At 44.1% G+C, this 14098-nt stretch overlaps 4 protein-coding genes across 11 annotated transcripts in view; 1 reads left to right on the forward strand and 3 right to left on the reverse strand.

Moving 5' to 3' along the window:
- The window catches only part of slc25a10a (solute carrier family 25 member 10a), an 8304-nt gene extending 8096 nt beyond the window's left edge, over positions 1-208 (reverse strand). Inside the window, exon 1 of the mRNA XM_063220892.1 lies at positions 1-208. This exon is cut by the window's left edge and continues 350 nt beyond it. The gene's annotated coding sequence lies outside the window, so the exon portion shown is untranslated.
- On the forward strand, positions 208-11228 carry zgc:103625 (methyltransferase-like 26 B). Of its 2 annotated transcripts, XM_063220903.1 has the most exons (7): positions 208-341; positions 7422-7602; positions 8140-8302; positions 8786-8845; positions 9938-10005; positions 10285-10363; positions 10524-11228. In XM_063220903.1, exons 1-7 carry the CDS (start codon positions 263-265, stop codon positions 10569-10571), a joined length of 678 nt encoding a protein of 225 aa, XP_063076973.1. In that variant the 5' UTR covers positions 208-262; the 3' UTR covers positions 10572-11228. The 2 variants fall into 2 exon arrangements, with proteins under 2 accessions (XP_063076973.1, XP_063076979.1); XM_063220909.1 differs by lacking the exon at positions 208-341 and having other exon boundaries at positions 7351-7602.
- mrpl12 (mitochondrial ribosomal protein L12) lies at positions 3143-6160 on the reverse strand. Its single transcript, XM_063220827.1, has 5 exons — positions 5999-6160; positions 5032-5227; positions 4849-4923; positions 4576-4716; positions 3143-3683 (listed from the first exon to the last, which is right to left on the reverse strand). Exons 1-5 carry the CDS (start codon positions 6055-6057, stop codon positions 3567-3569), a joined length of 588 nt encoding a protein of 195 aa, XP_063076897.1. The 5' UTR covers positions 6058-6160; the 3' UTR covers positions 3143-3566.
- The window catches only part of hgs (hepatocyte growth factor-regulated tyrosine kinase substrate), a 19234-nt gene continuing 16107 nt past the window's right edge, over positions 10972-14098 (reverse strand). For all 7 annotated transcript variants that reach the window (XM_063220878.1, XM_063220872.1, XM_063220859.1 and 4 more), the window contains 2 exons: positions 13802-13888; positions 10972-13109 (listed from right to left, as the gene is read on the reverse strand). In XM_063220878.1, coding sequence (XP_063076948.1) covers positions 13005-13109; positions 13802-13888 — 192 coding nt within the window. In that variant the 3' untranslated portion in view covers positions 10972-13004. The remainder of the gene's footprint in view (positions 13110-13801; positions 13889-14098) is intronic.

The raw sequence follows: 14098 nt of genomic DNA on the forward strand, positions 1-14098 counted from the left end.
GCCTATCTGTCGGTCTGACCTCTTTCTTACACCCCATAACTCACAATGACCACACTGGAACTATGAAGCAACAAAGACCACTCGATACGCAGTTTTTCCAAACGTGTAACTGTAATTTTGCTCCACGCTGCCACACATGGGCCGAACAGGGTGGCACCACCACGACGTCTTTAGGGCGTGAGCACATGTCCACATACTGCCCTCCTCACACCCTAAGTTCAGCTGCTGCACTAGTTTCCCAGACCTCAAGTTCTACCGCTCGATGAGCGTGCTTTCGCTGCCGTCTTCAAGAGACCAACCCCGAGACATATATATGGGGTCCTACAAGACTCGTGTAATAAGTAAGCCTTTGCAAGTAGTTTTCTTAAATGCTTTTATATTGTTTATTAACGCTAACAACTAACGCCCAACCAATATCATGCTGTGGAATTAAGAACCCGGTCAAGTTCATGGGGGTGCAGCCTTGGCACGCGCGCGCTTGTCAAGAGTGGGAGCAGCTGGATTCTGGGAGGAAGTAGCCTACGTGACTGGCATAAAAATAGAAACAAATATCCACACACGATATTTAACCTGCGTATGTCGTATTTACTCAACACAGAAATATTCAATGAAGTTATACATCAACTTTTTTTTATACAGCCTGATATTTGTCAGTTATTGCAGCGTGGTTTAGGTATGCTGTTTGGGTAGCCTACTATCCTGTTTATCAACACCAACAGGGGTCAGTACAATATTGAAGGTGCAAAAACTTCAAATCTTTCAATTTGTAAGTGTGTATGCCAGAAGATGGACTAAGAATGGTGCTGAATCAAACAGGTAGAGTCTAGGGTGGCCCAGGATGCTGCCCACCTGCCTTCCTTGCAGAGTAGGGGTAGGCCTACTTCTATGGACGATGCCTGCTGTAATGGTAAAGTTTAGGACCACACTCATAGAGGTAGAAAATAACACTAGAGAGGACACAGCAATTTGCGACAGCACTGGGAAATGGCAGCTGGAGCTTCCCAACTTCCGTAGGTAGTGTAGGTACTTTCAGGCAATGCAAGTCAATGGAGAACACGCCCACCCATGTCAAGAAATTAACTAAAACTGTGTAAATATAAAGTAACACTTTAATCAAAGACCACATTTGAAATGTCAGGCTACATATCTACTGAAATCATATGAGCCGATAAAATACATTTAAAAATCAAATAATATATTTTATGAACATAGTTAGCAACACACTTCAACTAGTGTCCTTGTATAGTGTGTTGATGGACATTTTCACACGATTAAGCCATTTTTGACAGAGGTGAGCCTCGTTCTCCGTTAATTTCCATTTCTCTGATCTACCTCCAGATAATGGCCGCTACAGATTGCCGTAAAAGGGGGGGCGGGGTCCTCTCTAGTGTAATTTTCTACCTCTATGACCACACTCTTGTGAAACCAGATGAGCACTAGGACCTGCCCAACATTTGGGAATCCCTGATCTGAAACTGATGGATGGCACATGAACATATGCATGTCATCAGTGGTGTGGCCAAAAAAATGACCTCATTAGGATAGAACATGTTACACTTGACATCAGTGTTAAACGTGCAGGCAAAAAATGGCAAATAACTTGGCCTCGCGGCAACGACCCACACTGGCCTTCAAAACCACCTTTGCAATAATAATCTTTCCAAGGTGCTTCATGTGCCAGCCAATATAGTGTACACAATGAACTGGTATAGTCCCATAGGCCAATTGAGGGTGGGGGGCCCAAGGGCCAGAGGCCGCAAGGGGCCAGGCCGACTTGGCCCCATGGCCACGTCCCAAACTGGCCTTCAAAACCACCTTTACAATAATCATCTTTCCAATTATTTGAGTTCATGAGTTGCTACCATTGATTGTGGTTGCAACAAAGATGTCTGTGTTGTGTGTAGGCCTACCTACTGTTTGGTGGATTCAGCATTTAAAATTATGCTTTTGGGCTTTCGGTCATGACTGATGGGTAGTAATCTCAGCATAGCATCACTTGCGTGGCCATGTGACATTAATTTTGTCATCTCAACATATCAAGTCTGAGGGAGTGAGTGAGATGGGATTTGTCATTCCTTGCCCTAAAACTGATTAGAATGCAGAAAATTGCATCTTAATATGCAAAAAAAGTCTGGGGTAGGGCCCCTACACAAATAATCCATCCACCGAGACCCCCTGCCGAAACTGTGTCGCCGATCCTCTGAGCACACACAATGTACGTAGATTACTGTAGCACTGTCCAACTCTATAGCATGGAAGAATGGTGTGTGTCGAGTGTCCAATTACCTGCTAGCTGTGAGCACTGTATAGTTGTCTTAGCATGCCCGATTAGCAGGGTTAAGGGGGGTGGTGGATGAGGGGCCAAGACAGTGTCTGGCCCAGGGGGCCATCATTTCTTAATCCGTCCCTGATTATGTCCCCAACTCATAACTTTTGAGGCAGTTTAGTTAAAGGGTTAAGGTACAGTTTTTTGTTCAAAAGTGTCCCTTTACAACAATATTAAATTCCTTCATTTGTTTGAGTTACATGAAGGGGGGCAAACTTTCATTTGCGTGCACCCTCTTGAGCTGCATTAGCTTATCAGGGACACACACAGTTCAAAATGTATCATGATTTGCTTATTATGGCACGACAAACTCATAACTTATGATATGGTCACTTCTCAGCCATAGCGTGTTTGAATAACAAGTTATATTAACATATTCAAATATCTGATTTAGGTTTACATACACACTAATTAAAGTGTGAAAGGTAGTTCTTTGATAGTTTTGTTCCAAAACCACTGAGAAGCGTACAAGTGTGTGAAGCAAAGTAACTTCCTATTTAAAGAAGACATGCCTCTTAGTAACTAGATTGTTTTCGTTTACCACAAACACCAACCCTGTAGTATTTGATTGCAATTCACAGTTGTCAAATGGCAGAGTTGCTCTGGGCGCGCTTCTCAACAGTTCCATTCCCCACTAAGTTAGCAACTTAGTTGGTTGCAATGCAATTTCCCATAGGCAACCTACTAAGTTACTGCGCTTCTGAGAAACAGGCTCCTGCTTAACACCAAGTGTGGATTCTGGGCACATTTTGCCATTTTTTCTCTCTGGTAAAACTATATCCAGTATGTTTTTTCCATGCACAGACGAAATGTACATACAATACTTGACCATATTTATTACAGCTCAGGCAACATTGTCAACCGTGTCCCCATGATGAAGGGGCATGCCCTGTTCCCTTGCAGATGGACATACAGACACACAGCCACACAGACAGACATACATACATACATACACACGCGGAAAGACAGACTCTACACAGGGCCGTCACAGTATTGTCCCTCGATGGCTGTATGTGACACAGACAAGCAGGTGGTGAGTACAACGTGTGTTTCCGGGCTCGTGACCCATGACAGTCCAAGTCTGTGAGTTTTTTTTTTTACCACCTCTTTCATTCAGTCACACTTGTGGGCCAAGTGGCAACGTTTAAAGGCAATTTGTCTTCATAAATTCCTTTGACTGTTATATAAAAAAAGAGAATGCGTAAGAGAGCGAGACGGATGGAGGGAGGACATAGGGGAGCTACTCCAGCTCCACTGTGCCACCGGCGGCCTCCAGGGCAGCCTTCAGTTTCTCAGCCTCGTCTTTGGACACGTTGGCACGGATCTCCTGTGGCAAGGCCTCCACCAGCTTCTTGGCCTGTGGAAAAGAACACAAATGAACAGGGGCATCTACAAAATCGGTCTACAGTACATGGTCTCCCCCAACTGTCAAGTATGTGAGTGTGTGTGTGTTTGTGTGCATTGTGGCCAATTGGCCCTACCGTGGCGCTAACAGTAGGGCACTTGTCTACTATGTGGCCAACCCGAGTTTGACTCCGGCCCGGGCCCTTTGCCCATCTCGCTCTCCCAACTCACTTCCTGTCACTACCTTCACTGTCCTATCTCCTATTAACAAAAATAAAGGCTTGAAAAGCTGTCTACAATGTGGGCTTGTATGCCCACGGCGACCCAGGTCCTTTGGGAGCCCTGTCCCATCCCTCCCTCTCCCACTGCTTTCCTGACAGTCTCTCAACTATAAGAAACATGATACAAAAGCCCTTAAAAACCAATCACATAGGTGACAATGCTGGAAAGGACTCTCCTGCTACATGTTTGACTTCCAGGTGAAGCAAATCATGTGCATCTCTTCCAAATCCTTCATAACAGGACTCTTGTCTACAGTTAAGTAATCCTTCTCCATTTCCACCTGTTCTGATAGGGCTGCATACAGGACAGTGAAAAGCGACAGGAAATGAATATGGAGAGAGAGATGGGGTGGGGTTGCGTAATGCCCGATCGGATTCGAACCCGTGTGTCCCTGGGCATGCAAGCCCATAGGTGCCCACCCCACCACCTCATTTATACTTCTGGTTGCAACATTTCAAACCAATTAAATTCCCCTAAATTATCAATACAATCGATTCAGAGACTAATGATGAAACGACTGAAAGAAATAACATTGTCAATGGATGCATCCTCTAGAGAACGCATTTTCTAGCAATATATATCCAGATGTATGGGGTGCAATGGGGTGCATTCAGAGGACTTACCTGCACAAGATTCAAGCCTTGCATGCTGTTCTTAACCTCTTTGATCAGTTTGACTTTGTCAGCTGCGTTGAGTGCCGTCAGTTTTACGGTGAAATGCGTTTTCTCTTTCTTGGCTGGGGCTGCTACCTCCTCTTCTGCTGCCTGATAACACATTTTCCCACATGAACATGCAAGCATAGTTATGGTGCAGCACATGATGTGAATTTAAAACCACGTTGTAATGTGAATGTCATATGAACTTATAAAGCATCAGCCAAACAAAAGTGCCATTACCGCTGCCGCTGGTGCCGCTGATGCTGCCATCGCGCCCATGGGCATCATTCCGACATCTTGGATATTTAAAGTTTTCTGCGGGATAAAAAAAGGACAGCTTAATTAGTTCCTGTTATGTATTGTACCCAAACACTCAACGAGTAAACTGCAGGAGCTCTTGTCAACTTCACAGTAAGCCTTTACCTTGAGCAATTCGTTCAGGTCTGAAACTTCAAGTAAGGTGAGACAGGCGATGTCATTGACAAGCTGTTGGATTTTGGGAGAGTACTGTTTGGGTGAACCGTCCAGGGGAGGGGAGGCGATTGCGTCTGATGGACAAAATAAACTCGTCTTCATCGTTCTGATGGCGCATAATGCTGCTGGCGTCTGGAGGTTTGACCTGCGAAATGACAGACATGCCTTTTATCAGAACACCAATTATCACACAGCAGGCACAAAGCAGGCACACAACATGACTTCATTACAGCGGAACAGCGATAATTTGACCATGCGTTTTAAAAACGTTTGTTGAATCCTTTTCACAGACAGATACTATACCAAACACCACGTAGTTGTTTCCAATTTGAACGATGGCATTTCCATACATATAAGCAACATGACCTTGGCTTTGATTCATGTTATGTTGATGGCTGACGCCAGGACTGTTTAGGACCATGCTAGCAAGCTAGCCAGTCATAAACTGAGTTCAGAACGGGTGCAGTCGATGAATGAATGGCAAGTCTAGCATCTGCACCAGCTAGGTGTCTGAGAAACAGGTGCAGACATGACATGGATAAGCCAAGTAACGTGGTGGGAAAAGAACTAAAACACCTTATTTCTTTAGGATCTGTGACTTCAGAGAGATACAGGGTCTGTAGGTCTGCAGAAGACATAGCACAGAGGCTAACACTATGGGAGAGGCTAGCTACCTAGTATAGCAGGCAGACAACAGTGGGGTAAAATGAACTATTGAGAATACTGCAGCGTTGATCGAACAAAATGTCTATAACAATCCTATCATGGTATAACTGCAATCGTGTGTTACTTGGTCAATCAATGGTCACATCAATTTCAAACCCGACTGCCCTTGACTGAATTGGCTGTAGTGCACTTGCACAACCATTCTAGCCACCGGTAATATCGCCGTTACATCACCACTTCAGTTGCTTACCGTTGCCTTTGTACTACTGTTCTCAACGCCGCCCGAATACAGTGCCTGGTGCAGTACATCCTTCTTGCTATATTCTACGATCCACTTCAATATTTTATCAAACTCTCCCCAAATGCACACCAGTCTGTCACTCCACTCCACCTCACAGTTCAAAAGCACATGGTGTCCTCCAGCGACTCTTCCTGACCTACCCACAATGCATCACTACCAAACAGCCAGTTGGGCGGTCTGATTTTTCAGCGCAACTGAATAAACAGCGCCCATTGGTTACATGACCTGTCAAATGTTCACCAACCCTTCTGTATGGCTCTGTCACCAACGTTTTGACGTACCAAATGTAGCAGACCTTAGTGACTTCTGATTTGTCATAGCCAGTTGCTGTGTTATTATCTTAGATAGGCTATATCACAGACCTTGCTAGTAGCCTAGTTTACATTGTGGTCAGAAAATATAATTAAGTCAGTAGCCTATTTTACCTCCATTACACCTCAGCATTAACAGGGCCTACCAATAGGCCTGGTGTCGTGTGTGTGTGTGTGTGTGTGTGTGTGTGTGTGTGTGTGTGTGTGTGTGTGTGTGTGTGTGTGTGTGTGTGTGTGTGTGTGTGTGTGTTTCATCTGCAGTGTAGGCTACCTATGCTTTCTTGTGAGAAGCACAATAATTCCCCTGCGCTGCCTTTCCTCTTGTGTGTGTGTGTGTGTGTCTGTGTGTGTGTGTGTGTGTGTGTGGGGTGGGGGTAGGTTAAGGTGTCAAGTAGCATACATAAACTTACATGAATACAGAAGACATTACAAAAGACATTACACACGTCATTCCACATATTAACCATATATAGCTCACTCTTACGTGTGTGTGTGTGTGTGTGTGTGTGTGTGTGTGTGTGTGTGTGTGTGTGTGTGTGTGTGTGTGTGTGTGTGTGTGTGTGTGTGTGTGTGTGTGTGTGTGTGTGTTCATCAGCTGTGTTAATGCTTTTGTTTTTGGGAAGCACATTCAAGTGAACTGCCTCGCCTCTGTGTTGCCTTTCCTAGCTTGGGTCTCCGGTTTGTTAATCTGATAACCAATTCAGCAGCTGTTGAGCAGAGCAGAACCCCACGAGCAGGAGGAGGAGGAGCGTCCCAAGAAGAGCCTCTTAGGCAAGAGACATAATCTTCTGTTCTCCATCTGCCAGTCTTCAGCAGAGTATAGGTCACCTGTAGCCTGTGCTGCCACAGCACAGTGAAATCTAGCTAATATTCAAATTCAAAAAGCTTTATTGACTAATAGATGGGTCTCTGAGCAGCATTTTCACCTGTCCGCCCTTTACTGTTAGCTGTCAATGTGCGAATGTGAATCTGTGGAGTGTGATTCGGATACGCTGATCCTTCTTCAGACCTCCCTCTGCTTCTGCCCCTCATCACCATGACCATGCTACTGTCTCCTGCAGCGGACCGGAACCAGGACGACATCTTGTCGGTGCTGGCAGAGGTTCTGGAGGAGCAGTCCCACCGGGAGCTGTTTGGCCTGGAGCTGGGCTCTGGCACGGGCCAGCACGTTGTCCACTTTGCCCAGGAGCTGAGCTACGTTACCTGGCAGCCGTCAGACATCAAAGAAGAGTCTAGAGCAAGGTGAGAGACTGAGAACCCTTTTGAGCTTAGAATAATGTTGCTGGTTATCACCAGACCATATCACATGTGATTGTGGAAAGCAGCACGGGATTGCCCAGGCAAAGAACAATGAGTACTTGTATTACAAAACAGTCATACCCCCCACACTGTTATTCATTATACAGTGAGTACATCAGGGGTAAGGAACCTTTTTCATTCGAAGGGCCACTTCAAATTTTATGAAGGGACGTACTATGAACACGAACCAGGATTTCCCCCTGCACTTTATGCCAGACCCCATCTTCACTAGCTCCCATGAAAATATTGTAAATATAATTTCTAATATTGCTTTTCAAAACATGCCATATTGCATGTGACACTACATAACATTAAAATTATATCAGAGACCGGATAAGACGGAATTACAGGCCGTAAAAGGCCCCCGGGCCATAGGTTCATCACTCATGCAGTACATCATGGTAGCGAATACAGTATGTACAGCATTGGTGGCCCACTAACCACCTCTCTGGATACAAAATTGTTTGTGTTTTACCTCAGTATCCGTGCGTACATTGTGGCGACCAAAGTGAAGCGCGTTCTGGAACCTGTGCACTTGGACGCCAGTGAACCTTGGGACAAGTGGGCGGGCCTTCCACGCTGCTCCTGTGATGTCATCGTGGCCATCAACCTCTTCCATGTCAGCTCCTTCAAAACAGCAGAGGTGCAGTGACACTGGCTTCCCTCTTTCATACCAAGCATTACTGTGTCTGGTGGTTGGTTTGGTTACATCTTTTTCCAACCAGCTTTGGCATAATGTTACTACAAATTTAATCATTAAATAGTCACTTTATAATGGAAATTTGTGGTTAGAGTAAGCAAACTGGATGGGTACCACTAGTCACGATCGCCGGTGGGGGTGTCTTTGTGTGTGTGTGTGTGTGTGTGTGTGTGTGTGTGTGTGTGTGTGTGTGTGTGTGTGTGTGTGTGTAGACAAGCGGGTTAGATATCCCGGGCCCAGGGAGGGGGATGGAGGGTGCATAATTGGGACCCCAGTACATTGTGTGTATTTAAGGGGGGCCCTTTCAGCTGATTTTGTCCTGGGCCTAGCAAAAGCTGCCAGCGGCACTGCTAATAATGACATCTAATGGTTATGGGTTGAGGCCAGGTATAGTTGTGACATATGTATTTATTTATATACCTACAGGGTGTGTTTCAAGGAGCTGGAGAAATTCTGAGACATAATGGCATTTTGATGACCTATGGGGTAAGATGAGAACAGCAGGACTGAGTTTCACAGAGTCTAATTGTAAACAACTGGGTGTCTTATTGGTGATTGAGAGACATTTTCATCCAAGGAGTTTCATCACTGACTGGTACGCTATATTGCCAAAAGTATTTATTAACCTGCCTTGACTGAATTTAAGTGCCATGCCATTCCTAACCCATCCCATTCAATATGATGTAGGTCCACCATTCGCAGCCATTACAGCTTCAAATCTTTTGGGAAGGCTGTCCACAAGCTTGAGGGATGTGTAGTTATAGGATGTTTTGTACCAATCTTCCAAAAGTGCATTGGTGAGGTCACACACTGATGTTGGTGTGATGAGAAGGCCTAGCTCTCAGTTTCCACTCTAAACGAATCCCAAAGGTGTTCTATCGGGTTCAGGTTAGGACCCTGTGCTGGTCAGTCAAGTTCATCCTCACCAGACTCTGTTATCCATGCCTTTATGGACCTTGCTGTACTCTGGGGCATTGTCATGTTCGGAAGCGGAAGAGGCCTGCACCAAACTGTTCCCATTAGGTTGGGAGCATGGAATGGCTGCAAAAGGTGGACCAACATCATATTGAACCCTATGGGTTGGGAATGGGATGGCACTTAAGTTCATACGTGAGTCAAGACAGGTTAGCAAATACTTTTGGAAATGAAATGTACTTGGAGGAACAAAGCGTCTTTATGTGTAGCTCCAATAAGAAGTGACCGCAGTTGCTTACAGTACAACCTACCTGTATGTCTTTGAATAACATGATTAGATTCGATTAGATTGCCTTTATTGTCCCCAAGGGGAAATTTGTTTGTTGTTGATCTTGATGAATAAGAATATTCCGACAGTACAGAGAATAACTATGTTTTGAGATTAAGTGATGCATTTCACATGGGGTGAATTTTTTTAAGATTATACAAAAATTATTTACATCCAAATTCATTGCATATTTCACTAGCTGTCAAGTACTTTTTTTCCAAACATTTCTTTAAGCTGTCAAGTACTTATACACAGGAAAAAAAATCCTACAACATACTTTTGATAAATTAGAAAAATATATATTTTCACCTGCATTTTCTCTGATTCACTTTCAGCCTTATGCAATCAATGGCATCATCATTCCTGAGAGTAATGAAGAACTAGACAGGACTCTACGTGAAAAGTGAGTGGAGCAAAACATGAAATCTGGCTGTTCACAGAAGTCAGTCTATAGGTAGAATAGGCTGGTGTTGGCATTAAAGGATTTCAGCCAATGTCAACAAGCACTTGTTTTGCTGACACTACCCTCGACTAGCCAGCATTGGTTTGTCTGAAATGTTTGAAATGGCTTAGCATGCTCCGAATATCACCCTAAATTATGCAACATCGGCAGGCACTATAAAATACAGCACTAACTCTTTGAAATTGTCAGATGTAACTCCATATCAATTCTTCCCTATAGAAACCCTGAGTGGGGGCTTCCTGACATTGACGTCCTGAGACAGATTGCCTTCTCCAATGGAATGCGTTTGGAGAGAATGGTAGGATTCAACTTACTTCAGCGAGATGTAGAGATTAGATAGCAGAGAGATACACTTTCCAATACCAATGTCCTTAATTTTCATCAGGATTTATAGTGTGTGTATGTGTACATCACTGTGAGCAACATATTTAATACATAACATCTCCTTTATGTTACAGATTGAAATGCCAGAGAGCAACAAATGCCTGGTCTTCCGGAAATCGTGAAAAAGAGACCCTACTCACAAAGAATGTTTATTTAAATGTTTATGGAGGACTCATCATTTCTTCATTCAGGCAGAAACAGTGATTTTTTAAAAATCCTTCATAAGCTACTAAAACATCTTGACTAGTCAACTTGTGAACAATGTGAAATACACCTTGCTTTAAAAGAGGAAACTGCGCTATGATGTAGCATGTCAAGATGATACAATTACACTAGACTACTGTACATGTACTATGGCCTACGAAGTACAAGATACTGAGGGAAAGGCAAGACGTGACTGAGAAACGTGAGTAACTCAAAAATTATGTATTATTGTAACACAACTGTCACAGAATATGACAAAGAATATGACCAAAATATATGTATAATACCACTTTTTGACAAACCACACATGGACTGAAATGTGGACAATAAAAGAACCAGATATTTATTAAATATAATCTTACAATTAATTCTTGAAGTCAGACAGATCAGTATGATGTGGTAGAGAGAGATAGAGTTCACAAATGCCATTAAAGGGTTACAGAAGTCACTGGTTGGTGGATTTACATACATGCGCAGTATATAACCATTCTACAGCACTGCTGTCTTGCTAAAACCCACACATACACACAACCCTGCACGCATACAGACACTGAACGACACTTGCGCCCCTCTGCAGCCAAAGCAGTGCACAATGAAAAAGTTTCTCCACATCCATCCCATCCACACCCTCATTCTATACAGTCACTCAAAGCAGCTTAACACTTTATTGACAATAAGGAAGCTTAGTGTGTTTAAAACAGATTGAGCCTCCAGCTCATCTGCAGAAACATATGACCTATGAACTGTCCCTCTGCCTGACATTATTTACTGAAGATGGGGGGGAAGATGCCTCGCTGTGCACAGAGCAGTACACAATGGGTTGAGGGTTTGGCTTTGCTACATCAAGTTGTGAGTGAATGATGTGTTGAAATGACAGCTGTAACTAACACGTCTCAATGTGCTGCAGCTGTTTGGAGTTGTCTCCTACACACATCTAAAACATTGTTTTAATTTTAAAATGTACTTTGAAAGACGGTGTGAGCAAGTAGCACAGATATAAAAACTGGCTGCTCTTGTAGAGCACAATTTGTGCCTGATTGATATGGTGGTGCACTGGAATATCGTCTATAAAAGTCAGTGAAACAGAGCAAGGGCCATCAACTTGGTTGAAACACTGGGTGCAAGTCAATTGCTCTCCCGTCCTTTCCTCCTCCTCCTGTCCACCCTGCACCCACTCTGTCCTACAAAGGCAAAGGGCAGTAACTATGCCAACATTGAAACTGAGAAAAATGTATTGGTTGAATATTGTAGCTACTGCAAATTTGACAAAGCAGTATCTCTACAACGGGACATATTTGGGAAATAAGGCTTACTCACAAGATAAAGGGGGTGTGATGAAGACCAATTTCAGTCTTAACTCGATTTCGGAAAAATATGTAGTTACTGCACTTTTCGACTGTAGGGCAGCACTGTAAAGCGCGTTTCAGGAGTGCTCCCACAGCCGATGGGGAATGTTGGGATGGTAAAGCTGAACCATTTCCACCAATGGATGCTCGCCTCTGGTAATATACTATTCTAAACCAGTATTTTCACACACGCCAGTTACCAATGCACCGAGAAGAGGAAACAAAGCCAACTAAACATACACACACATCCACCCTTTCATATACTTCTGTACACACTCTATACTCTTGCATGGACACACACACACACACGCACACACGCACACACACACACACACACGCACACACGCACACACGCACACACGCACACACACACACACGAAGATTCACACTTCATACTTTTACATACACATACCACTATTCTGTTGCGCATAGTTGCAAACACACAAAGAAATACACACTTGCACACCTTCAAAAGAAAATCACTGGACACATGCAAATCTGCTTTAGAAAAATATGAGACAAAACGGTGGCTGTGTCTTGTGTGTGTGTTTTGATCTTCACTTCTTTGCTTGTTGTTGTTTATTTACTTGTTTTTTGAATTCTACACCACTGACTAAACTGAGATTCTGCAAACCAGGAAAGGACAAGACTACGCACATATGCAAGGAGAGAGAGAGAGAGAAAGAGGGAAAGAGTTGGCAGAAAATGGAGGGAGGGTCCCTCCTCTTGTGAGTCTGTATTCTTACCAACTCATACTTCATCTTAATGGAAGAAGACAGAGAGAGGGCGGGAAGGAAGAGGAAAACCAGGGAGGGGGTGTGGACCAGGGGGAGGGTGGTGCACCGCTTTTGCAATACGCTCATGGCATCGCTTGGTTGTCAGCCACGCTGCACGTTGGTCTGCAGACAAGTGAGGCCAAAGCCAGAAAGGGGGAGAGAGGAGGAGGAGGAGGGGTGTAGTGTGTTGGAGCCCACGGTCTGAGGCACTGATTGGTGAGAGCAGGTATCAGTCAAAGGAGATGAGCTGGGCCTCAGCACTGCCTGGGGGGCCCTGCACCGGCGGCTGCTGCTGCTGCTGTGGAGGCGGCTGTTGACCACCGGGGGGCGCCATCTGCAAACAAACAAACGTATCATGCAAACAAGTGAACAAACAAAAAAAACGCATCATGCAAAAGCAGCCACTGAGAAAAACATTGACATTCACACCAATAGCCATTCCAGCAGGGGAATATCTTCCAAAGGCAGGATCAAATGATAAATATGGAAACATTAACCTTCAGACAGTGGTAAAGCTGCGAATACATAGCCTACAGATGCCATTTGGCAAAGAAACTAAGGATTCTTGTCCTCCGATAGAAGACAATTTCTCACTACTTCTAGGGTTAACTTACACCTGGTTTGCTACTGACTCACTTTCTTGGCATCCTGCCCTGGTGTCTATTCTGACTTCAACATGTTGAACTTCAGTGACAAATTCGACAACATTTTCTGCATCAGCCCATTTTAAATGAGCAACAATATTACTGATTAGTGCATAGGCAGAATACATACAATACATGACAGGATTTTACATTTCAAATGTTGTGGCCTAGGGGTTACACGACCTTACCAAGATGACGAACCCACAATTTATTTGTATTCATTAAAGTACAATTTATAAAGTACCGGTACAATTTAAGAACACCTTAATTTTGACATTTACTAACCCTTTTAAAGACATTGCTATTATTTTGAACATACAGCTGTATGCGATGGTGAGAGCTCGCCATGTATATGCAGTCAGTGAAGCTACTGAGGACCTACCTGCTGATACATGGGCTGTTGTCCGGGCATGTAGGGCTGCTGGGGGGGCATATTTGGGTCCTGCCCTGGCAGAGCCGTCATCATGTTCTGGGGGCAATGGAAGAGAGAAGGGGGGTGAGTGCAGAACACAACAAACACTTTCATGAGTTACCCAAATGCATGCAGGCAAAAAAAGAGCTGCGCGACCACATCATATGGTAGGACTAACGTGATGACATGTATATTATGAAGACGAGTACGAGAGCAGCACAAACTAAGTATGATTTAAAACCAGATTTAATTTCACCAAATAAAGGG

This window comes from Engraulis encrasicolus, chromosome 2 (assembly GCF_034702125.1).
Source record: "Engraulis encrasicolus isolate BLACKSEA-1 chromosome 2, IST_EnEncr_1.0, whole genome shotgun sequence".
NCBI lineage: Eukaryota > Metazoa > Chordata > Actinopteri > Clupeiformes > Engraulidae > Engraulis > Engraulis encrasicolus.

Excerpts from the sequence above, each read along its gene's own strand:
- zgc:103625 (XM_063220903.1), top strand. The coding sequence starts at position 263 with ATGAGCGTGCTTTCGCTGCCGTCTTCAAGAGACCAACCCCGAGACATA. Across the intron at positions 8,303-8,785 it reads GCTCCTTCAAAACAGCAGAG|GGTGTGTTTCAAGGAGCTGG; the intron begins GTGCAGTGACAC and ends ATATACCTACAG. Across the intron at positions 10,006-10,284 it reads GACAGGACTCTACGTGAAAA|AAACCCTGAGTGGGGGCTTC; the intron begins GTGAGTGGAGCA and ends TCTTCCCTATAG.
- mrpl12 (XM_063220827.1), bottom strand. The coding sequence starts at position 6,057 with ATGTACTGCACCAGGCACTGTATTCGGGCGGCGTTGAGAACAGTAGTA. Across the intron at positions 4,717-4,848 it reads CAGCGGCACCAGCGGCAGCG|GCAGCAGAAGAGGAGGTAGC; the intron begins GTAATGGCACTT and ends ATGTGTTATCAG. Across the intron at positions 3,684-4,575 it reads AAGGCTTGAATCTTGTGCAG|GCCAAGAAGCTGGTGGAGGC; the intron begins GTAAGTCCTCTG and ends TCTTTTCCACAG.